Here is a 25,458-nt window from a genome sequence, read left to right as displayed (position 1 = left end):
ATGGGAGTGAGGCTACGGAATAATACATCCAAACCTTCTGCTTTATGTCTGGCTAAGTTGAGCCCATAGAAGGATATGATGCTCCAACAGATGCCCAGCTTGCTGTTGATCTGACAGCCCTGAGCGTGCTGTCGCTCCTCCTCCAGCTGTTTGGGGTTCACGAAGCGGCTTGTCTCCTGGTCGGGCAGGGGCAGGCTCTCAAAGTCAAACTTGTCAACCTGGATGGCCATCCTGGAAGAGAGGCACGGGGGGTGGAAAGGGGGCATCATTGCAAAGGATGAGTCTGTTGATGCGACGCATCAAAGCAAAACGGGTGCAATTATCGTCTCGCAGCCTTTCCAACAAAGCAGCGCAAACGAGATCATAAGCTGCAGCAGGTCTTGCTAGCATCTTTGAAGATGAGCGAGACATGGGTAACGTCAACCCACCAGTGACGACCCCATCTTTAAATGAGTGCTGTTTTTCTTCAAATATACACACCATCACGACTAAAAATAGTCATTGTAAGGTGGCGGCATCACAACTAAAACCCACAAAACAGCAACACAAACTTGTATTTACTGTAATTTATGCCACCATTCATGTGAGCACCAAGTCTCCTATAGTCGCCGGGTGGTATGCAAAAGCAAGAGTTTCAATAACAAGCTGTGGCCATGTTGGGTGGAATTTCACCCTGCTCGGCCCTTTATTTCTGTTTTTCGAGAAAGGTATTTGGATGGGTAGCCAGTCGAAGCACTAAGCATCTCAATATATATATATATATTTTTACAAAGACTTTGCACAGATTTGCATGACTCCATAATTTCATTTGTCTATGCGACAGACAATTCTATTTTCTTTTCTCCGGGCTTTGCCGAGCTCTGTGTGTTCTAGCCCGCATCTCATTGGCATTTTCATGACTTCCAATGAGCCTTACGGCAAGAGAGAGGTGATTTGAGCACGCCGAAGGCATTCATCAGCAGATCCAATTCAAAGATCATTATTCCGGGTATTTTGGTGTGATGAAATCCATTCACGGCAGCTCCGTCTCATACGATTCACAAAATCTTTTGTTTGCCCACGGTCCTTTTCACATTCGCGGGTGTCTCAACCTCAATGTTGAGGGGGTGAAATGTTAACAATGAACATCTTCTGTGAGCAATATGCTCATGTCTGCATGGAACTCCATACAAATGACTTCAGATGACTTATTGGAAAGGCTTTAGTAAAGTCAAGGACTGGGTTAAGATGATGTGCATGCATTTGTTTGGCAGAACTAAACAACATTGCATCCAACTCCAGGGGAGGGGGGAGGGTGATCTCTGACACCATCTTTGTCATTATCGTCATCTCTCCGTAATTTGGCATTGAAGCCGCTTTAATGGCAACACCAGCTGAAAGGGTTGCAGGGAAGCGACCCACCAGTAATGATGATTGAGCCCATGTGATGAACATGCTAACTCCACATGGACTCGGGTCAACATGCTAACCACTCGATGCAGCCCTTAACACATTATTATGTTATTAACACACATACAAATGACAGAAATAACAGTTATTCCATTGACGCAATGCCGTAAATGTGCAGAAAACGTACGTACATCTTTTGGTTTTAAAATGCTTAAGCAGACTTCAGAAGATTCAACGTAATTTATAGTTTCATGGTGAATTTAGGAATCCCGATCTTGTCCTGGATGCAGCAGTATGGCTAAATAAAGCCGATATAATCTCCACTGCTTGACTTCTATTTTAGCAGAGCTCAATTTGCATTTCATTTGCTTGAGAGGCCTGTATGTTACTGCGGTGTGCACGCTCCTGTAGTGTGTGTGTGTGTGTGTGTGTGTGCCCTGACTTGTGAGTAAGAATCTAATCATACCCCAACACAGCCTGTTGCAGAATTCTAAACGATTTCCAAACATGCATCTTTCCTAACAGCGGTGATGTGTTATGCCGCAAGGGAGGGGGGGGGAGGGTGAGCCAAGAGCCTATACAGAGTGTGCATATGCATGTTTTCATCAGGAGGGTTATTTTTAGCTCACGTGCGAGAGCTTAAAGGCAGAGATCCACAGAGGCTCGTGCAGAGGCGAGCATGAGCAACAGTCTATTTTTAGACTGCGGCTGACTCGGTGTAACCCTTTGTTTGCAGCGGCTGCAGCGTGCCCCCTCCCTCCTTGCCTCGATATGCTCAGCTACATCCAAAACGTAATCCTCACAGCCAATTACGGAACGCACCAGGAAGGTTACCGTGCGGACAATCTTCTAATGCGCTGGCTGTCATTAAAAGTGAGGAAGGGTAGGCTATGAGCTATTTCTGTCTCGGGAGGATCTTTTTCGGGGGTATCGTGCTTTAAAAAATCCCATGAAAGCTAACTCTATGTCTTTTGTTACTATTACGGACATATGATGACATAAGGGCTTTTAAATATAGTAGATGTATGATGAAATGATAAAAATAAGCATATACTTTAGAGTAGTCAGTGTACAGTGGACACACAATAATTAGCTTGTCTGCTGTCCAGCACAGTGATGATCAATCTGGGCCTGCATGAGTGCTGCCGGCACTGGGGAGCTGCGGTTCTTTCAGGGAAAACATGCATGATGATCGATGAACCGCAGCTCCCTAGTGCCAGCAGGACTCATGCACCCCCATGACACAACCACCACTACGCTCGATTATAAGCAAGATACAAAGTTCTTGCTATTCACTTGTGTAGCCAGCTATATGGACAATAATTGCGGCAGTGGATACATTTACAACAGGGGTCTCAAACATGCGGCCCGCGGGCCAAATGTGGCCCGCAGGACACTAGTTTGAGGCCCCCACCTTGATATGAAAGTTTAATGTTAGTGCGGCACGCGCAAGTTTGATATGGATGCTGTATGGTATCATGTACCCAGAAAAAATTATTACGTTTGATTAATGTTCATATTAAAGGTTAAATAACTGTTAATAGTTATCCTCCCTATGCGTGTGGAAGTGGTAAGTTTTTGGCTATTTAAGTTCAAAGGAAATAACTACCGTTTAGGTCGCTAGCTCTCTAGTTTGCGAGTTAGCATGTGTCTCAAGACTCTGCAGTTGCGCAATATGTTGTAAATAAAAAGAGTATAAATGTGACTATAGTCGTGTTTTGTCATGTCTACAGGGCTCTAATAATGCTTTGTTCATTTTAATCAGAAAAAAAATTGTCTACCCACCAACTATATGTGGTTTCTTAAGTTTTTATTATTTGCCGTTTTATTATTATTATTATATTTATTTATTACTGATTGATTGATTTTCTTTATTCTTGATTTGTTTATTTATTTTTCATCTTATTTTGTGTAGAAAAATAAAAATTAAGATATTTGAGAACAGTGGAATGTTTTATCAGAGCTTTTATTGTAGAAAATCGGAAGCAAAGCAAAGTTTATTCATTTTTCTGTTTTTAATAAATGCGTTTTTTTTTTTTTTTTGGAAAACCTGATGCGGCCCAGTCTCACCCAGACCCTAGCTCCAGTGGCCCCCAGGTAAATTGAGTTTGAGTCCCCTGATCTACAGTATACTACTAATACAAGCTGTACAATGGCTACTCTAACGTACAGTACATCCAAGAATCATTTCCATAGCATCGTCCCTTGAGAAGACCGTATCTCCACCGTGCTGTGCCAAATGACTAGTGTCAAGTAATCTGTGGCAGACGGAGCGATTTCAGAACTACAGCACAATGTTCCAGCGCCTCAGCTAAGCCATCACACCGGAGCCCCTCCAGGGAAGATATTATCTCTCCAACATTTGTGGAGGGGAAAAACAGAAACTTCCGCAGAGCAAATACGACAGGGCTGGGAATTGTGAATGCCTGAGAGATGCATGTCAAGACCATCGGCTCTCGTCTTTGTCAGGAAACATCGCACCTGTTCTTCGTGCTCCGTCTTCAGCATGCATAAGTACTTCTCCACTGGACACGACACTTCATATTGTGCACGTCATGAGCATTTCATACATTTGAATGAGCTGAGCAGGAGGGGAAAACAAGCGATCCACGTGGGACTTACTGAAGATGGGACTGCAAAAACATTATGTGCTCTGCAGGCATAACAGGGTAAAGGTGGTCACCATGGAAACAAGCTTTGTTTGAAAAGCCCATGCACTGAGGTGTGTCCACCCTGTGTGTGTGTGTGTGTGTGTGTGTGTGTGCAGTGATCCGGCACACTGCGAATGAGAAGAGACACAAGAGGAGAAAAGCGGTGCAGTTAGCACTGACACCCGGCCTGTTACAGTAAGTAGATTTACGACGAAAGGGACTGACTGGTCGTCACCTCTGGATTGATGTAATGATGGGATGTAAACCACCAAAGTCTTGTTTATGGCCCTTGGGAGACGCACGAGTGGTGCTGAAAGACAATGAAAGGGAGGCTAGAGGAGATGACCACACAGATTGTTCTTGGCAGGGTCACATTGTATGACTGGGTCCGTGTCTGATAGGCCTCTTTTTGTGCTAAATGGACTTTTAAATCGGTCTAGCTTGTTCATAAGCACCAGACCTGAGAAAAATCCATCATCAAAAGCAGGCTTCGCTACACATATTAAATGAAGCTTGGAGCTCTGCCAATAATCCATCCGTCATCTACAGACGTGGGAAGCTGGAAGTTTGATCCGTTTTTCTCCACCACATGGGCTAACCTAGTATGATGTTGCTGTTAAAACAGGAGTTTAATGGTCGCACTGTAAACCAAACTGTGCACGTGTGTACGCACAAACGTTAGTTGCAAACGTGAATATTGTAAATAGTTGACCCTGTTATTTTGTGTTGTTTATGTTGTCGGCTGCACGGCGGTCAAGTGGTTAGTGCGCTGTTCAATCCCACCCTCGGCCATCTCTGTGTGGAGTTTGCATGTTCTCCCCGTGCATGCGTGGGTTTTCTCCGGTTTCCTCCCACATTCCAAAAACATGCTAGGTTAATTGGTGACTCCAAATTGTCCATAGGTATGAATGTGAATGTGAATGGTTGTTTGTCTATATGTGCCCTGTGATTGGCTGGCGACCAGTCCAGGGTGTACCCCGCCTCTTGCCCGAAGACAGCTGGGATAGGCTCCAGCACCCCCCGCGACCCTCGTGAGGATAAGCGGTAGAAAATGAATGAATGAATGTTTATGTTGTGGTATCATTTTGGCTAAATATTGTTGATATTTAAAAAACAAGATTAAAGACACACCTTTTTAATCAGGCTTTTTACTAATATTTTTAAACTTTTCTTATGTTTTTATCTTTTTAGTCCTATTTTATGCTTTTAGTCTTTAGCTTTTAACTCCAGTGTTTCCTCAGGGGGGGTCCTGTGTCGGGTCTGCTGAGGGGGTGCCATCCTTGGGTCCCTTCGACCCGGCCGGCTGGGGGTTGCTCCCTTTAATGTGGGGGTCCGCCCGTCTGTTAGAGTCGGGGGACCCAGGTGCTGGTCCCCCGATGACACGGCCTGCGGCTCCTCCCAGTGTGGACGGCCCCAAAAGTGGCGTTTCCTTGATCCTCAGTGCCATGCCATGTCTCCCTACTGTGTGTGATTGTGTGTGTGTGTGTGTGTCTAATATAGAAGGTGGGAGATAGGGGCTTTCTTATTTGTTTTTCCTTTTAATTGTGGTAATTGTTTTTAATTCTGTAAAGCACTTTGTGTTGCATGTCTTTGCAGGAAAAGTGCTATACAAATAAAGTTGATTTGATTTGAAATATAGAGTACATGGCTACATTCTCCCTTTTTTTTTTTAATCGAGAACTGATATTTTTCTGAAACTTACCTGTGTTCTACTGCTGAACGGAAAAAATAGAAACAAATGTAATTTTCCTGATGAAAGATGAGCATCTAATCTTCCTTTTGGTATACACCATGTCTATATAGCCCAGTGTGCTTTGAAAAAAACGGTCAAAATCATCAGAAATGGCCGGTCCCGAGAGGGACGGCTTTAAATTCCGAGCTTCCCCGAATGACTCTGATGTTTGGAGTGTCCCAACAGTTTCACCAGAGTTCCCATACGCACTCTCAATCACCGTGAAAGAACTCCATCAAAGAGATAAAATATCTCACTCAATGATATGACAACATGAAAGCAGCACTCCTCACCCCCACTGTCAAAATCTCGCCTTCCCAGACACTTCAAAAATTGAATCTACGGCTCCAACTCAAGCAATCAGGATTATTTACTGAGGAAATTGCAGTTGTTGCTATTTTCTTACTTTTCTGTGTACTTGTGTAGACAGAATAAATCCTTGGAGAAACAGGTAGGATTTTCTGAGGGAAGGTGTATGGATTCTAGGAAGTCATAAAATATTACGCTGCTATTACATGTGTGGACATGTCAAGAAATCACAGCCCTGTGAGTAGCTTTTGACTGGACAGTTGGAGTTGTTTTGTTTTTTTTCATACAACCGACAATGTTCAATGATGCACGTGCACACAGAGGTGCAAGAAAAAGAAAAAAAAATTCCAGGAACACATTGCTTGGCTTCCTGGTCTTCCCCATAAGTGTACTTTCCAATTTAGTCAGTCACAGTAAATACACACTTTATGAAGTGTATTTGAGTAATCGCAAAAAAGTAATGCCAAAAAAAAGCCAAAGAAATAAACAGGAATTATTTCTGCCTCCACGATGCCAATGGCCACAACGACCCCCTTCTGTTCTTGTTATGGCATCCTTTCTTTCCTTGGCTTTGATCATTCTGTAGGAAGGAACCACAATTTTGGATTCCACGTGTTGGAACAGTCCAAATTGAATGGATTTTTTAGGAGGTTTGAACACTGGACTCTGCATACTCACAATTAAGAAGAAGACTGGTGATTGACAGAATCATTTTTCCGCCTGTCGGGTTCCAAAGCTACCTTCACACACACGTTCCTGGATGAAACCACTCCAGAAAACATCTTGTGCCTTGACATCTCATTCATCACTGAGCAGGGAGCGACATATTAAAATGACACGGGGCTTATTGACGTGGCGATATGGAAGAAAAGGGTTGGGATGGAAGACATGAGGGAAGCTCCAGATGGAGAACCATGAAGCCTTTAGCCTTGTTTTGCTTTATATGCAAAATCCTACCACTCTAAATAGTGAATGGGGTGAATGTGACATCATATACACTGCTTTTCTACAGGGGTGTTATTTGCACTGAAAGGAGATCATCTCAATTCACGACGGAAGCAATCACCATGACCGTCAAAAGCAACGATTGGCAGCCAAAAGGTGAGAAACTCCATTATGCCTTTTTACGAATCTCTTAAAATATATACTTTTTAAGAGCAAAAAGCATTTATTCAGTTAAGGATTTTATCAATGACAAATGGCCAAGGCTGTACAGGTAACATGTCTGAGATTATCCAGCAATGACAGATGGCCGAGCTTAATAGAATTTTACAGCACTCATTCACTTCCTTTATGAAAGCACAGATTCTAGACAGCAGCACCCCGCCGCAGCAAGGCTCTACAAACTGCATTTCCAGGCCCAAAATGGCTCACCAATGATTTTTTTATTGGGTCAGCAATTGTCAAGAGTAAAGTACTTTTTTGATGTGTTAGCAAGCCCACATTTTTTAAGTCAGAAGCAATAATACCCTTAAAAACTCCCAAAAAATGTAGAGATGCAGACCCGACCGTGACGAGTGAATGAAGTGAATGAAGTAGAAGCCCCCTATTTAGAAATTGACTATTTTTTAGAAAGAAACTACAAGAGTTTTAACCATTTTGTTAATACTTGGGTTGTTTATATTGTTTATTTTTCTACATTGTGTATTTTGTACTGCTTAACTGACTTTGTACTCTTGCTGCTGTGCAATACAAATTTCCCCACTGAGGGACGAATAAAGGCATATCTTAATCTTAATTATTAGAGCCCTCTAGATATGACATAACACTCCTATGTCAGTCTTTACACTTGTATTACCAGATATAATGACAGTAAATCAGCCATTTAAGACAAAAAATAAGACCAGTGGGATAAAGTGGGAGGCCAATAAAAGCCTGTTGCTCTGGTGCTTGTGTGTCTCACCGGACATTACAGTCACATGACCAGTGTAGAATACTAGATATCATACACACCTTGAATTCCTTACATAATGTATGTGTTTAGGTTTATTTAGACATTTTTATGCTTGAAAAAATGCTGAATTTAGGCAGTGTGATTTATTAATAAATCTATTTTTGAGAAATCCTGGGATTCCAACTGCCAAGTGGCGAGGCACAACAAAACAGCTCTTGAAAAGTGCACAAGAATATGTCCCCTTTATCTTTCAACGTCTTACCTTTGGCACTCGCTGGCATGGAGGACAAGGTCCTGGTTGTTCTTGGCGCTGACGGTGAGCTCATGCTCTGTGGGGTTGAAGATGTCGAGCAGTAGGTGACATTGACGGGTGCTGTGGATGGATGCAGAGAAACATATTTATAATTTTTTTTTTTCAACCTGAACACCCCTGCATTAGATGGCACATTGTAAAATTCTGTACATGTATTTCCAACCGACACAATGCGACACGGCGCTGTACTGTACATGCGCTCTGCAGCCCGTCTAGGCCCCGACCACCGACCCTGTCTCGTTCCCTAGCAAGAGTAGGCATCTGGAAGCATCAATTACGATAATTTCTTCTAAAAATACATGGAACCATACATGGCTAAGGCAGGCGACGGAGCCAAGACCTTGTCCTTGTCACAGCATCAAACGGTGGCAGCGCTTTCATCATAGCGCCAGGCGCCTGGTTGGAGCAGGCCGATCTCCAAATCAGACCTGGGCCTGCTATTCTAATGCTGATCATAAGAAGGGGCAAATTTGCGATTTAGATCAAGCGGGAGAAGACGGCGCTGGCTTTTCAGCTAATTTTAACCCTAAGTGGCTATTTTCCCCCCCTTGCTAATGACTGATGAGAGGAAACAGAGACTGTCAAAGCGCCTAAATCAATCCCCGCAATGCAATTACATGGGGAATAAACAGTAGAGCACACGTCTGTGCCTCCCCGATTAAACATATGCGAGTTATTCCAACCGGTTATTTGATTAATCAAAAAAAAAATGAGGGTGCCAACGAGCAGATGTAAAAAGTGCATCCTTTGTGTAAATTAACCATCCCATCACCACCTCGTCTAGCCTCCAGGCAACACCGACTCTCACTCTCATCCGGCTTCCAGTCTCTTCAATCCCAAGGTTAATGGAGGATTACGTTCCCGCTCGCCCGAGTCACTAATAAACTGCCGCGGCAATTAAAAGAGCATATTTTTTAGGCCTAGCCATGTTTCTTTAATTGTCTTGTTGTCTCTGTTGGCAGACGTGATTAACAGGCCCGAGCGGGTAGAGCTACTGATTTATGGGCCGGGGCATTAAGCTGGGGCGATCAATCACAGCAACCTGATAAGAAACACAGACTCATTGCTCTTGTACTCCTCAACCCAAATCAAAATGGGAGGATACAAACAAAGACGATGTGGATTTCTGGGTTTCAAGACAACAGCCCAAAATAACATTCAAACACTACATTTAAGTCGGTGCTGCAAAAAAAAAACAACAACAAAAAAAGTCCTGTGTGTGAACTCTGAACGTGGAATAATCTTATTAAGCATCCGGATACGCTATAACAGACAGCACGTAGATTTCCAGATGGATAAATAATTCAAAATAAGCCAATAGGGTTTGGAACAAGGCGTCTCCTTCAATCGGTAAAGCCAAAAGGAGAGAGAAAGGGATTAATGAAACATTATGTCTAAATATACACTGCTAAATAACATCAGTCAGAATAGAAGAGAAGCAGCAACACTGCATATAAATGTCATTTTAAGCACACGGTCATGGCCGCTGAAGGCGACCTTTACTGGTGATTATTTCAGGTACAGCTGCTAGTGTGTCACGGAGGTAGAAGGAAGGAAAATTAATGAATGCCACTGTCTATTCTCCAGATTTATGCCACGCTAACAAATGAAACGGGAGCTCATTGGGAAGCCTTTCGAAAACAGGCGACAAGCATTCAATGTTGACATATCCAAACTAAAAGCCCGGAATTGATTGTCTCCATTAAAGTGATGAAACAACTATCAGCCTATAAGGGTTATAGGAAAATGTCAAACGTGGGATACTACGTAGCCAAAGATGCTGACTGATCAATGAGGTTGCCCCCCCTCCCTCCCCGTGCTGATTCTGCCACCCAACACCCAATCTAACAAGAAAAAAAAGCATCATTTCAGGAGAATAATAGGAGAAAAAAAACATCATCTTAGTAGCATCAGTAAGTACTCCAAATTTATGTGTTTAGTAACTACTCACAAGTTCATTAGTTCTTTGTTAGTTCCTTAGTAACTACTCATGAGTTCCTCATTATTTTGTCATTACTTCTTCAGTAACTACTCCAAATGTATGTGCCTTAGTTCCTCCATAACTACTCTACTCATCAGTTCCTCATTGGTTTTTCATTAGCTTCGCAATAGCTACCTTAAATTTATGTGCCTTAGTTCCTCAGTAACTACTCTATTAACTGGTTCATTAGTTCTTTGTTAGTTCCTTAGTACCTACTCATGAGTTCCTCATTATTTCGTCATTACGTCTTCAGTAACTACTCCAAATGTATGTGCCTTAGTTCCTCCATAACTACTCGACTCATCAGTTCCTCATTAGTTCTTCATTAGCTTCGCAAAAGCTACTCTAAATGTATGTGCCTTGGTTCCTTAGTAACCACTCTCAGGTTCCTCATTAGTTTCTCAATAGCATCCTTAAATGTATATGTCTTAGTTCCTCAGTAACTACTCTACTAACTAGTTCATAAGTTCTTTGTTAGTTCCTTAGTACCTACTCATGCGTTCCTCATTATTTCTTCATAACTTCTTCAGTAACTACTCAAAATGTATGTGCATTTGTCATCAGTAACTACTCTACTAACTTGTTCATTAGTTCTTTGTTAGTTCCTTAGTAACTACTAATGAGTGCATTATTTCTTCATTAGGTCTTAAGTAACTACTCAAAATGTATGCGCTTAGTTCCTCAGTAACTACTTCACTAACTAGTTCACTAGCTCTATTAGTTCCTTAGTAACTACTCATGAGTTTGTCTTTATTTCTTCATTACTTCTTCAGTAACGACTCCAAATGTATGTGCCTTAGTTCTTCAGTAACTACTCTACTAACTAGTTCATTAGTTCTGTTAGTTCCTTAGTAACTACTCGTGAGTTCATTATTTCTTCATTAGGTCTTAAGTAACTACTCAAAATGTATGCTTAGTTCCTCAGTAACTACTTTACTAACTAGTTCACTATCTCTATTAGTTCCTTAGTAACGACTCATGAGTTTCTCATTATTTCTCATTACTTCTTCAGTAACTACTCTAAATTGAAGTGCCTTAGTCATTAGTTCTTCAGTAGTTCCACAGTAACTACTGTATTTTTGTGTACCTTATTATAAAGTGAGACCCTGTTTGGTGTTGCTTCTTAGCTATAGCTAAGATATAGCTCAGGTAGCTATCGCCATCCTAAACCACGACACCATTCCAAAGTGTACCAAACTGAACTTTACATTGGCAGAAATAAATGAAAATACTATTTTTTGTGTGTGGACAAGAGCTGAGAAGAACATCAACCTCCGTCAACCCCCAAGAGGAAGTGTTAGTTATTTCCCTTCCATTGGAGCAATCCATTTTATTCCCAGGGTACAGTAATATTACCAAGTGAATGCCCCCTCCTCCCCTCTTACAGGTCCACCTTCAAAGTATGGATCACCGCGTATTTCACACATGCTGTTCCCCTGCCACTTTTCCCCCAACACATCTGACACCTTTTATATGGCCAAAGCCCTGAAGAGCAAGTCAGAGGAAAATAACAAAATGGTGTCATTCCCAGCGCAAGCGAAAAGGTCAAATAGGATGCCAGCAGCAGAGTGGAGAAAAGAGCTGTTTAGATGATAGCGTGTAGCCGATAAAAAAAGGAATTTATGGAAGCATGTTGTATTAAGAATGCCCGGGAACAGAAAGTCAAATGTGCTGACTAAATGTTGACGTGAGGAAGTAGGTGAGACAAAGAGAGCGGCGTGTGGGAGGAAAGAGATAGCGTAGGCACAAAATAAAGACGTGTGAAAGTGCCTACCGAGGCAAAGAGAGCAACAAAGACACCAAGAGACAACATAGTTCATTTAATGGCGACAGGCGTGAGGAGAAAGATCATTGAGAGAATAATGTCCAAGCATTAAGCGCTGCCGACATACTTGCGTCATTAATGAAAGCGTGGTGTTTTCATGCCTTTCCTTTGGAGCCACTTCTTATATTCTTATACTGGAAGAAATGGAGGGGGGGGAGCACAAGTCGAGATGAAAGTCCAGAAGGAGACGGCGGGTGGAGAAGGGGAAAAGGTAAGGTGATCCAACAGACAGTGAGATGAAAGTGAAGGAAAGGTCAAATGGAATAAAAGTGGGGCCGCCATCCGAGAAGAAGGGGGCGGCATATAATATAAAGGGAAGTCGTTACAAAGGGGGAAATAAAAAAGGAAAAGATAAAGTGCAAAGCTGGCGCAAAGTTGTCAGAGCATATAAATGGGATATGTAAAATATTAGGGACTGTAATTCTGATCTATAACGCTCATTAATAATTACTTTTATTTTTTTTAACACATCATAAATAATTTATATCCATTTGCCACACTGCACCCTGTTTATCTTTGCACACTTTTGCACTGCCGATTTGACATTTATACCTCATTAATCAACAGCGTTTATTATCATATATATTTGATTACATTTCTAACTACCGCACTGTCATATCTGTACATTTGTATCTGGGCTGATGTTTATTATGTTTGCTGTTATATATGTTAAATATGTCCTGGGTTTTTATTTAATTGCGCAACATAGTCAATATTGTTGACGGTGAAGCTACATCACAATTACTAATGACTATGACTCATGAAATTGTTTAATTAATTCCAGTGTATAAGCCACTACTTTTTCTTAAACTTGTACAGTGGGGCTAAATTCTAATCTTGGGACATCTCCTTTACCTCACAAGTACTACTAATTGTTAAAATACTGTGCTTTCTTTGGCAGGTTCCAATCACGAGCCATCAATGCATTCCCAACAACCCACTGGAAATTGCAGGTCGTCAGCATATTTAACTGTACAACAGTCGGACTCACTGTGTCACTTTATAAATAACACTAAACTCATCACACGGCAACTTAACACTTCAAATGTGTACCTGAGAAATGTACGAACATGGACTAAAACAAGTTTAAAAGAGGGAAGTTTTCCTGTATTGCCTGCTGCAGTGATGTCAGCCTCCCTCTCAGCGCCATTTTCTTTGTGGGCAAATGCGGCTTACACACCAGTGTGTCTTATATACAGAACATACAAATCTGTTTTTTCCCTCTAAATTTAGTGAGTGTGGCGTTTACATTCGTATTTCATCTTATATTTTATATAATTAGTCATATTTATGAATGACTTACAAACACTATATATTATTATTGCCATTATTAATCTGTTTAGCATTACTATTATTAACTTTACTGTGTTTTTTTTTAGCCTTTTCATCAATTTCTTCAATTTTTTCTTCTTACTTCTATACTATTGTGCCCAAAAGCCCATGAGCCACTGAAAAGCAATATTGGTTTATGCAAATGTAGCTTATTTGACTTGTGCACACCTGCAGGAAACTGGTCTTAAAGTCTCTTCCTTTCAAATACTTTTGTGATTTACGCCAGCCCGACTGGGCAGCCAGCTCCTTAGATCCCATAAAGGTAAGAGTCTACTATTGTCACTGATAAGGTGACAGTATAGCTGCCTGAGCAGTATATATATATATCAGCACTGACCCCCCCAAGATGGATAGCCTACACTGTGGGGATTATTACAGCTAATGGTTCATCTCAAGTGGCCATTACGCCGCCATGATCTGCCCTCCCTCATTTGGGAGTGGAGCCGAAAGTAAAGGCATAGAATGTGTATGCATTTTAGAGCGACAGGGAGGGAATCTAATATACATAGCGCATGAGAGAGTAAGAATGGGTGCGCAAGAGAGGTGAGTGCATTTAATTTCCATTCAGGTCTGTCACTTTCTGACCCGCCGGTGAAAGTACCACTTCTAATCGCCTTGGTTTGGATAGCAGTAATGTCCGTGAGAGTGCTGATCGAAGAAGCTTCATTGCCATTCTCCAAATGAGAGGAAATGGCAGAATTTGCAAGTGAAAATGGAGGTTGTGCTAATTTAAAAACAATCACTGCACACACAGCGTTTTAAATAACATCTTAAAGCAGAACAAAAAGTGAAGTTAAAGAAAAGTGAATTAAAGAACAAAAAACAACTCACCCGTAGAAGGTGTTTGCAGAGCAATACTATACGGGGGGGGGGGGGGCTTTATAAGAAGGCCTACTGCTAGAATTTATTAATGTTGTGTATTACACCATATCTGTATAATAGAGCCCCACTATTCAAAGGAGTTACATTCAAAGACCCTTGGCAAACGCAAATAATGGGTGAAAATGGAAATGGAGAGAGACTGACAAAGTGTGTGACGAAGGAATCATGAGGCTGTTGAATTGATGTGATGCTGAAGGAGACAATTTTAGTGGTTTAGTTACTGTTTGGAAAAACGCATTTATTCAATCAAAAGTTTAAAAAAGATATTTCCGTGTCACACCAATATATTTTTTTCCTCTTTAGTGGGTGCAGCTTACATACCGGTGTGCTCTATAGTCTGGAAATTACAGCATTTGTAATTTAAATCAAGAGAAAATAAATCCGTAACTCGGCTGCAATCCACTATGTTTTAGTGCTTAGTCAAATTTATTTGCATATGAAATTGATTGCAGACCCTTCCATTTCCGGCTCGTGGCTAATCATTACACTCATCCTCATTGCTATCCTTCCTCCACGTCTGCGCTGGCATCACAAAATGTTGATAATAAAAACAAAAGAATTCATCACAAACATTTCATGAAACACTCCAAGTTAACTTTTGAGGCATATTTTTGCCAGAAAATTGTGGATGAACTCCAAATTGTACAGCTCTTATTGTGGCCAACTTTGGAGTTTTCCCACTTTATTTGAGAAAAAAATGAGCATTTCCTCACGAATTGCTGACAACATAATGACCTCATGGGGAGTCGGTACTGCTGTTTCATCTCAGTATGGTCACATTTAAATAACGCTTTTAATTAAAGCTTCATTGATTTGTACAACATCAATTGGCCCTAGCCAATTATCCGGAATCCAGTTGGTAGCACCATTTTTCCAGTCACCGTCGTTTGAGATCTTTGCTTTAATTGTCCAACTGGCACCCTCCAGTGTACTTATTAAATAAAACAAATAGAGTGAAAATGAGAAATAATTTGTTGACAGCAAGAAGCAAGCGTGTTTTGCGTGCTGTGTGGATGCAGAAAATGTCATTTTGATTTGATTTTTGACAAGTCAGCGAGGGTGTGCCACAGGGATCACTTCTTGGCCAACCAATACAGAACCAAGAAGAGCACTATAACCTTAAATAAGCTGTTAAAATATGCAAATGTCGTGTTTAAATGAGTAATGTTGATTATTCACATGTCAGTATATGTAAAGGTGTGCCACAGGGATCACCTCTTAGACAACTTAATATTTCACAAAACATGCAGTTGAGAACTTCAAATTTTGATTTGATTTTTGACAAGTCAGCGAGGGTGTGCCACAGGGATCACTTCTTGGACAACCAATACAGAGCCAAGAAGAGCACTATAAACTTAAAGAAGCTGTTAAAATATGCAAATGTCGTGTTTAAATGAGTAATGTTGATTATTCGCATGTCAGTACATGTAAAGGTGTGCCACAGGGATCACCTCTAAAACAACTTAATATTTCACAAAACATGCAGTTGAGAACTTCAAATTTTGATTTGATTTTTGACAAGTCAGCGAGGGTGTGCCACAGGGATCACTTCTTGGACAACCAATACAGAACCAAGAAGAGCGCTGTAACCTTAAATAAGCTGTTAAAATATGCAAATGTCGTGTTTAAATGAGTAATGTTGATTATTCACATGTCAGTACATGTAAAGGTGTGCCACAGGGATCACCTCTTAGACAACTTAATATTTCACAAAAAATGCAGTTGAGAACTTCAAATATGCAAATGTTGGTGTAAGATTTAGATTCTTGACATCAGGGTATATCTTAGGGTGTGAAATGAGAATAATTTCCCGCACAACTTCTGATCTATAACTCGAATTACACTGTTACACAATACAGAAGGTCATGAGTGTGTTTCGTATGCTAGCACGTTATTCACCTGGTTGCAGGAAGGGTGCTGACTCTGGTGAAGAACACAGAGGGTTCCACATCAACGTGGACCCCGACAGACAGCTCCCTGTAGTAGCCCTCCACTTTGCCTGCTCCTCCGGAGTACTTGAAGTGCAGGACTGCCTCTAAAGTCTGCAAAAAAAAAAAAAAAACAACAATGAAATTAGGAATGTGACAAAAATAATATTCAATTCAAATAATATCAGTGCGGCGGTCTTGGTGTAATTGAGGTCAGATTTCTCAGGCAGCATCTCACCATTTCATCAGTGTTTTTAAGACAGATGCATCAAAAGTCATTACTGTGAAAATAATAAATGCACCCCAGCAGAGATATTGTGTCGTTTAAATGAAATGGAAGCACGCTATTATGGCGTGGACGCCTCAAGCAAAGCGGTCCTACGCATACAGTTGGTGGCTCAAACCAAAGATTTGGATTCAACATGTGGCTTTCTAGATTGTACGGAGAGAGATAGAATTGGGTGGGCACAGTGGGTGGGAATTGCTGGCTTTGTTCCATAGCGATAGGAGCACACACATGCACACACACGCACACACACACACACACACACACAAAGAAAAGGAACAGTGTATGCCCTGCCAAGTGGGCAAATGATAGGGAAATTAAAAGTGTCAGTTTATGGTGAGAAAGTGCGAGCTGACTCAGGTAATGGGGCTGAAGCGTGGCAAAAGGAGCATCCAAGGTTCTGCTGTTCTTCCCAGAGAACATACATCATCCCTTGCACATATTGCTGATTGAGGCACTGGCTGTTTCTTCGCGGCCCAAATTTCCAGGAAATCTGCTGCTCTATTCCCCTCGACAGAGCGGAATATTTCCAAGCCTGCTGGCTCCGTTTGTTGCCAATTACGATGAAACGACAGAGGCAGCGCACATTGAGTAAAGAGAGATGAAAACATAACAGGGATTATATGTAGACCGACCACCATAAAGAGGAACGCTTGTACTTTTATCTGTTTTTCAATGTTTAATAAAGACTAAAATGATGGAATCAGCTGCAACCCATTGAAAGAAAACTACAATCCTAACAGTGATAAAATAAGCCATTTTTGGGCATTTGTCCGAGTAATTCTGACATCTCAGTATGAATACGGGTGTGCCACAGGGATCACTTCTTGGATTCTTGTATTCATGTTTCCAATACACCCCCTCGCAAATATCTGCACGTCATTTAGATTGTTGACATCTAAGTATATATCAGGGTGTGCCACAGGGATCATTTCTTGCACCACTTCTGATCAGTTTTGCAAAGGACTGCAATCTACTTGTGGCAATGTTGGATTGCGGGAGGGAAATGACTGACATTAGGACCATCTAATTTGCATAAATGACAAGTCCGCATTTACATGTGATTGCAATGGTTGGAGAGAGGACAAATGTGAGACAAAAGCGTAAAAAACCATGACAAGCAAAACAAATCAATCAATCAAAGTACAAATATAAACATAATTAGAGCCCTCTACACATGAACTAACACCCCTATGGTCAACTTTACACTCATATCACCCAATATAAAAGACATAATCAGAGAAAATATGCCATGGCTATTGTCTCATCAATGTAACATTGCTGACACCTAGTGACCAGGGTTGAATACTACATATGCATCATTTTCTGAATGTCTTATATTTGTATTTTAGTTAATTTAGTCATTTGTTTCCAAGAACAACACATTACAATGTGACGCTTATGCCTATCTCATTGATAAGGCTAGTTATTTATACTTATACGGACAACTAGTCATCAATCAGCCCAAAACACAGGGCAGATTTGAAATATTTGAGTCATATTCACAATGCACCAATAAATGCAATAAATCTGTCTTTCGCCAACTTGCTTCCCTGGCGTCTCAGGGCCAAAAGTTTTATTTACACTCGCAAAAAAGCAAGCCAAGCTGAACCCAAGTGATGAGTTGTGTTTATCTCTCCACTTCCGTGCCTTTCAAAACCACAAACAAACATATCTCTCGCCGAAATCTGTAATGACAATGGCGTTTCTGAAGCACATTTAAACACTGTTTGCACAGCGGTGGAGGAAGCTGGCTCCAAGTGCAGGCTGTGAATATTTCAAAGGGTTGAAACAGTGTCAATTTGAGAACTTTTTCAACATTTAATAAGAATTCTATCGCGGGAGTGGTGAATGCAAGTACAGTCAAATCTGCAGGCGGCAGGAAGTGGGTCCCGTGCAGCTGCTGTGATCAAGTGGTTGTCTATATAGCACTAATGGCTTCGGCACGAGTCTCCAGGGGTGTCATGATTGTCTCAGGGACGCTGGCAAACACTGATCCCCCTTTTGGAGCCTGTTACAGATTACAGTTCCTCATCTGTGCAAACCTCTTCTCTGTCAGCTCTCCGGCTCCTCGGGAACCCTTTTTTCAATCATACCAGCCCCGGCGGTAATAAGCTGACTGTGCCAGAAGTGAGCTTGTTGCCAAATCAAACAGCCTGACCACGTACATAGGTCAGAGAGATTACGATAACAGTTTGTTTGGTACAATGCCCTCAATTAAAACTTTTTACTACTACTGCATTCTTAAATCAGTTTGAGCCTTTTCGCTGAGGCTGCAAATACCACGATAACTTTAGATTTCACCTATTTTAATAAAAATAACCTGACCGCTACTCAACTCCTTCCATAGACTTGTCAGTGATGCAATTCACATTCCCGAGCCACCACATCCTGTTACAGAGGCTACAACACTTGATTAGCTACGTGGTACAATGATCGACTCCATTGAGACATATGTTAGCAATGAGCAGTAGCAGGTAGTCGCTGGTGATGTCATGCTGTGGGACTGCATGAGTGCTGCCGAGACTGGGGAGCCACGGTTCACGGAAGGGTAAACGTGAATAAGACTTTCTGAAGTGGTGCACAATCCCCTCCTGAAGGAAACTGGACCGCATGGCAGTCAAAATAAAACAAGCATGGTGGCGGTAGTAGAGACATGATACGGGGGCTGTGTGAGTGCTGCCCGCACTGGGGAGCTGCGGTTCACTGGGAGGAAAACTTAATTCCAACATGTACAGTGACATTCTAAAGCGGCGCATGTTCCCCCTCTTGTGGGAAACTGGACCACATGACGGTTTGTCCATCAAAATAAAAGCCTTTGCTTGTGGGGACCACCACCCGGCACATGAAATAACAATTATATGCTGCAAGTTTGAAGATTCTGCAAAATCAGTCTTGGCCCAATGAGCATGACGGTGGTAGAGACATGATATGGGGCTGTGTGAGTGCTGCAGGCAGCGGGGAGCCACGGTTCATGGAAGCATAAACATGAATAAGACATTCTGAAGCGGTGCACGATCCCTTCCTGAAGGAAACGCGGCCGCATGGCAGTCAAAATAAAACAAGCATGGTGGCGGTAGTAGAGACATGATACGAGGCTGTGTGAGTCCTGCCAGCACTGGGGAGCTGCGGTTCACTAGGAGGCAAAATTAATTAATTCCAACTCTTGTGGGAAACTGGACTACATGACGGTTTGTTCAAGTATGATGCGTGTTTGAAGATTCTGCAAAATCAGTCTTGGCCCAATGAGCATGGCGGTGGTAGAGACATGATACGGGGGCTGTGTGAATGCTGCAGGCAGTGGGGAGCCACGGTTCACGGAGGCGTAAACATGAATAAGGCATTCTGAAGCAGAGCACAATCCCCTGCTAAAGGAAACTGGACCCCATGGCAGTCAAAATAAAACAAGCATGGCGGCGGTAGTAGAGACGTGATACGGGGCTGTGTGAGTGCTGCCAGCACTGGGGAGCTGCGGTTCATTGGGAGGAAAACTTTACTCCAACATGTACAGTGACATTCTAAAGCGACGCACGTTCCCCCTCTTGTGGGAAACTGGACCACATTACGGTTTGTCCATCAAAATAAAAGCCTTTTCTTTTGAGGACCACCACAAATGACCACCTGGCACATGAAATGACAAGTATGCTGCGAGGTTGAAGAGTGCAAAATCAGTCTTGGCCCAATGAGCATGGCGGTAGTAGAGACGTGATATGGGGATGTGTGAGTGCTGCCGGCACTGGGGAGCTGCGGTTCACTGGGAGGAAAAATTAATTCCAACATGACAGTGACATTCTAGAGCGCCGCATGTTACCCTTCTTGTGGGAAACTGGACCACATTACGGTTTGTCCATCAAAATAAAAGCCTTTGCTTGTGAGGACCACCACCCGGCACATGAAATAAGTTTGAAGATTCTGCATAATTAGTCTTGGCCCAATGAGCATGACGGTGATAGAGACATGATACGGGGCTGTGTGAGTGCTGCCGGCACTGTGGAGCTGCGGTTCACTAGGAGGCAGAATTAATTAATTCCAACGCTTGTGGGAAACTGGACCACATAGCGGTTTGTCCAAGTATGCAGCAAGTTTGAAGATTCTGCGAAATCAGTCTTGGCCCAATGAGCATGGCGGTGGTAGAAACATGATACGGGGCCGTGTGAATGCTGCAGGCGGTGGGGAGCTACGGTTCACTGAGACCAAACGTGAATTCCAACACGTACTGTGACATTCTGAAGCACTGCATGAACCCTCCAAGGGAAACCGGGCCGCTTGGCAGTCTCCAACACGCTGATGGAATACTACTAATGCTGCCATTTATCACTGGGGTGTGACTTCTCAAGATGGTCCAGCACAACAAATGACAAATGTGGCTGTGAGTCTGAAGAGTCTGCACTTGAAAATTTGTTACGGGTACATACGTCAAATCAGCGTAATGATGAAATGGGAAAACAACATCTGTGTTGTTAAGAGTCCAACTACGGGGATGCCTTAAGTGCACACCTGTGAAGACACAAACACCGAGAATCTTCTTATTAGCTGCATTCATATCCCGCTAATGATGACTTCAGCATTCTCACAGCCTTATTTCCACTCATTTGAGAAGCTATAGGATAAGGCACGCTTTCTTCTTTTGCATAAAGCCGACAATTTTACTGCATATGAGAGCTGAGTGTTGTAATGTCAGCTAAAGGCTCATGGTGTGTTTTGATGAGGTGGTCTAAAGGCAGACTGTGTACCTAATTGTCCTTAAAATAAGGATTGAACCCTGCTTAGGGATACATCTGCTTAGTAGCGGGCAAAAGGAGCCCCCCAGCCAGGAGAGATATTTAGTCATCTGGTGGTAGTGGCCTCAGTGGAAAACTGAGAAATTACTTGAGGGCACTTGCGGGTGCGATGTGTCTCTATCTGGAGTACTGCTGGGACCGCATCTCATGTGTACACCTGCTGTCAATCACAGAGCCAATCAACTCGCCCCCCAGGGTACTTAAGGGAGGTACAACAGTGTGAAGTTTTGAAGAAAACATCCTGGCGATAGCTCGCTTTCTATGTCAACCCATTTGTCCTGTGGGGGGAAATCTTGTAAGGAGGATTGCCAAAAAAAAAAAAAAAATCAATGTAGTCTTCTTGTCCGTTTACAGATTAGGGGTGGAATTGAGTGGAATTCAAACCTTATTTTGCAACTGTAGCCAATTTAACATAAAGAAATGAAATATTTTCAGAGTTAATCAAAAAACCTGTTTATGACCTTCTAAATACATGTTATTATACTCCTGTATACACAACATAACACCCCAATAGTCACTTTTACATCCCTATTGTTCTTTGTTTACATCACATTGCACCGATTACGGGGCAGATGGCCGCACAGCAAGCTAGCGAGCTAACAAGGTAGTCTCTCAAATTTTCTTAAAACTTAAGAAACTGAGTGGGGTAGAATGACAAAGAAGTCAAAAATGTACCACTTCCACACGGAAGACGAGGAGCACAAATAAAGCTGCTGGATTCTGATCACATATGATACTTCAGCCACAGCTTTTATCGCCAATGATTTTTTGCTAATTAAGAGACCCTGGAGGTTACAATGAACAGGAGGACGATGAGATACTCTGTGCTCTCAGAGACCATGCCAAAAATCCAATGTGGAACAGTCCATTTTAACGATGGTCCTGACATTTCTGCCCACAGGGTTTATACCTTCACACTGTGTTCCTTCTGACTGTCAAAGTTTGGTTCTTGATGTAGTATTTCAGGAGAGTCAGGCGTTCTTGAGTCAGAGACGGCAACTACAAAATTCGGTTTCATTACTTTTTGACGCAGACCGTTATAACACGAGGACAATTTGAAAAAGTTGACGGTCTTGGCGTATTCTCGTGTGTATCCAGTAAGAGACGGGTTGAAAATGAGTGTGGGATGATGCAAGGCAAACCAGAGCAGGGGTCTGGTGTGTGACTCTGACCCAAGCAGGTGGGAAGCTCTTTCATATGATCCGGTAGTTGTGTGCAGGTGTCGCTCCATTAGCCAGCAGGTGTAAGAAGAAGTGGGGAGAAAAAAAAAACTGCACATGCCACCCCCCCCCCTCCCCCCATGTAGCACAAACAGCCAGTCAGCCATGGAAATGTGAAGTAAGCTTCAGAAGATAGGACAAGTCGAGCTGAAATCCAGAGGGGCCGTAAAGCTTGAAATAATGATGAATTACATTGCAACACATGAGCGGACATTTGCGCCAACACCAGCACATTTTGTTCACTTTACCTTGCTAAATCCACACACACACACACACACACACGAGCATCACCGACGACCAACTGTCAAGTAAGAAAGCAAGTGAAATGAATGGTTCAGCATGGCGGTATCTAAATATCCCGTTCCGGGTGACTGCAATATGGTCCCGACAGCGATTCAGCCATCGAGGGCGGCGGCATATGGAGGCACGCTCGGCCTAGCTGACTGCATTTCACACATGAATTCAAGCCCAGTAAGTATGATGGAATGCTTGACTTTCTATTAATTACATGCCAGTAGGCTCGCATACAGCAGCTGCAGACACGCACAGGAAGAGGAGCCAACTTTATCGTGGATCCATTATGAGGCTGACTGGGCATTCGGGCTTATTGTACCCCAACAGTTCATTGAAGTATTTGCCATGGAAGATGGATGGATGGTTAATATGATTGTAAAGATGATTATAGGTGTGTTATTTTATGTCTAGAAGGCATGGAAATTGAATTTCTAGGGGCTTGGATTTAAGACTCGTAGCGAAGCCTTCAAAAAAGCTCATTTGTGTGCCTTTTTTTCCTCAAAAGCTGCGTTAACAAGTGAGAGATATGATAAAGAGGCTCCAGGGACACATTAGAACGTCATTAAAAAAATCTGTTTTACATAACGGGGGGACTTTAAGTGCAAGGAAAATTAATTGCTAGGGGTTTGGATTTAAGATTCGTAGCGAAGCCTTCAAAAAAGCTCATTTCTGTGCCTTTTTTTCTCAAAAGCAGAGTTAACAAGTAAGAGATATGATAAAGAGGCTCCAGGGACACATTAGAAGGTCGTTAAAATATCAGTTTTACATAACGGGGGGGACTTTAAGTGCGAGGGTTTACTTACTTTCCTTTTTATACAGTTCAGCACTCCAATAACACGACCCAATAAAGCCAAGCAACTCGCGACTGGTTTGTCTAGCAGGAGCTCATAAAAAAAAAAAGTTGCCCGAGAGCCCAGACGGAGCTTTGCATTTTACATGAATGATAATTACAAATAAATTTTTTTTTGTTAGTGTTATCCCTGAGGTTGAAGCCTTAATGGAGCAGAACATTTTAGCCATCAGTTAGCGACAAAGCGCCCCCGGTGACACGTTACAGCGATAACACTATTGTGCAGCAACGGCAGGTCATCTGGTGCGAGATGTATAGCGCTCACTTCATATTGAGGAGGAGGAAATTCAGTAGCCGTATGCTGATGATGTTGATGCTGATGGTGAAACATCACCGTGATCTAACACGGGGGCTGGGAGGCATGACGGCCAACATGTGAACGTGACAAAAAGAGAGGCACTTCAACAAATATAACTGACTTCATTCAGGTGCATAACAATAAGCTAGCCCAAAACAAAGAGCCCAACTGGAAAGATCCCAATTCCTAACAGAACTGTTACGCGTCTTGCCAGGAATGAAACGGCCCCCGCTCTATGAATTTGACGGAAAATGCTGTGCTGACTCCCCGCCAATGCGCTTCTGACAGGGCGAGCCAATAGGTTTGCTGACTCACCAAGGAAGTCAAGTGCACCGCTTCTGAATTCACTCAAACATGATCAACTGTCTTTTTTTGGGGGGTGCAGTAAAATGTAGCGCAGCCAAATGAAAATGTAATGTGTGATTAATACAATTACCAGCTTGTGGAATAACAAAAGGGAAAAGGAGGCATTTGTTATAAAGCCAACCAGCCAAGGTAACAGCAAGACGATGAGAGGGATGAAAGCAAACGTCACAGGAAGATGGCAGCTCGTGATAGGCCACTCCCACTCTGCGGTCATCCATCCTCTCACTTTACCTCACTCATCATCTGACGCACGGTGCTAGCACGAGTCCAAGATCCTCTATGTGCCAGGAGCTCCCTGCAGTTTCTTAGAGATCCTCTGCACAAGCACTAGCCAAAGGTCATCTATGTGATGGGAGTGCGTTGTCAATATCAAGTCGATATCACCACATTATTTCATAGTAGTTCATTCATCAATGATAGCAGTATGACGACAATGTCAGTACTTTGGGGAGTTTCCTGGCCACAGACCCAAAATGTCAGACTTTCCCCTTATGGAAAGATGCTCCATCATGCTGGAAAAAGCCTTGGTTGTCACCAAACTGTTCTTGGATGGTTGGGAGAAGTTACTCTCATGACTTCAGGATGCTTTCACTGTTAGCATGACCCAGGATTGACTGTCGCGCTCAACTTTTTTTCCTCTCAGACAAGCTTTTTCCCATACGTCCAAAACAATCAGAAAGGTATTCATCAGAGAAAATGGTTTTACGCCAGTCTTCGGGAGTCCAATACCTGTATCTTGGGCAGAATACCAGTCTTTGTCCCACTGAGCTAGCATATACACTCACACTGGCCCCGACACCCTTGGGTACCCTTCTTCAGTTTTACATAACAGGGGGGACTTTAAGTGCAAGGAAATTCAATTGCTAGGGGCTTGGATTTAAGACTCGTAGCGAAGCCTTCAAAAAAGCTCATTTGTGTGCCTTTTTTTCTCAAAAGCCTTCAAAAAAGCTGAATGAGTCGTTGCTGCGCTCTTGGGGTCATTTCGGTGGCCTGGCCACTCCTGGAAAGGTTCACCATTGGCTCTCACTGTGGTTTGCTGGAGTCCCAAAGCTTTAGAAATGCCTTTACAACCTTATCCAGATTGATAGAGCTAACCCGGAATTGGTGCAAAAGGGTTTGTCGCCAAC

General features: G+C 42.5%; 1 protein-coding gene across 6 annotated transcripts in view; it reads right to left on the bottom strand.

The window, feature by feature from the left end:
* The window catches only part of trappc9 (trafficking protein particle complex subunit 9), a 118,346-nt gene that overhangs the window by 47,666 nt on the left and 45,222 nt on the right, over nt 1–25,458 (bottom strand). For 5 of the 6 annotated variants that reach the window (XM_078792056.1, XM_078792054.1, XM_078792055.1 and 2 more), the window contains 3 exons: nt 16,208–16,350; nt 8,238–8,348; nt 79–231 (listed from right to left, as the gene is read on the bottom strand). In XM_078792056.1, the coding sequence (XP_078648182.1) occupies nt 79–231; nt 8,238–8,348; nt 16,208–16,350 (407 nt within the window). Of the gene's footprint in view, nt 1–34; nt 232–8,237; nt 8,349–16,207; nt 16,351–25,458 lie in introns of all 6 variants that reach the window. The other variant, XM_078792057.1, reaches the window with a different exon arrangement.

This window comes from Doryrhamphus excisus, linkage group LG7, assembly GCF_037039965.1.
Source record: "Doryrhamphus excisus strain RoL-2023G ecotype Guam linkage group LG7, RoL_Dexc_Guam_v1.1, whole genome shotgun sequence".
Lineage (NCBI taxonomy): Eukaryota > Metazoa > Chordata > Actinopteri > Syngnathiformes > Syngnathidae > Doryrhamphus > Doryrhamphus excisus.
The sequence above is the reverse complement of the archived record's forward strand: the minus strand, read 5'-3'. Positions and strand labels throughout refer to the sequence as shown.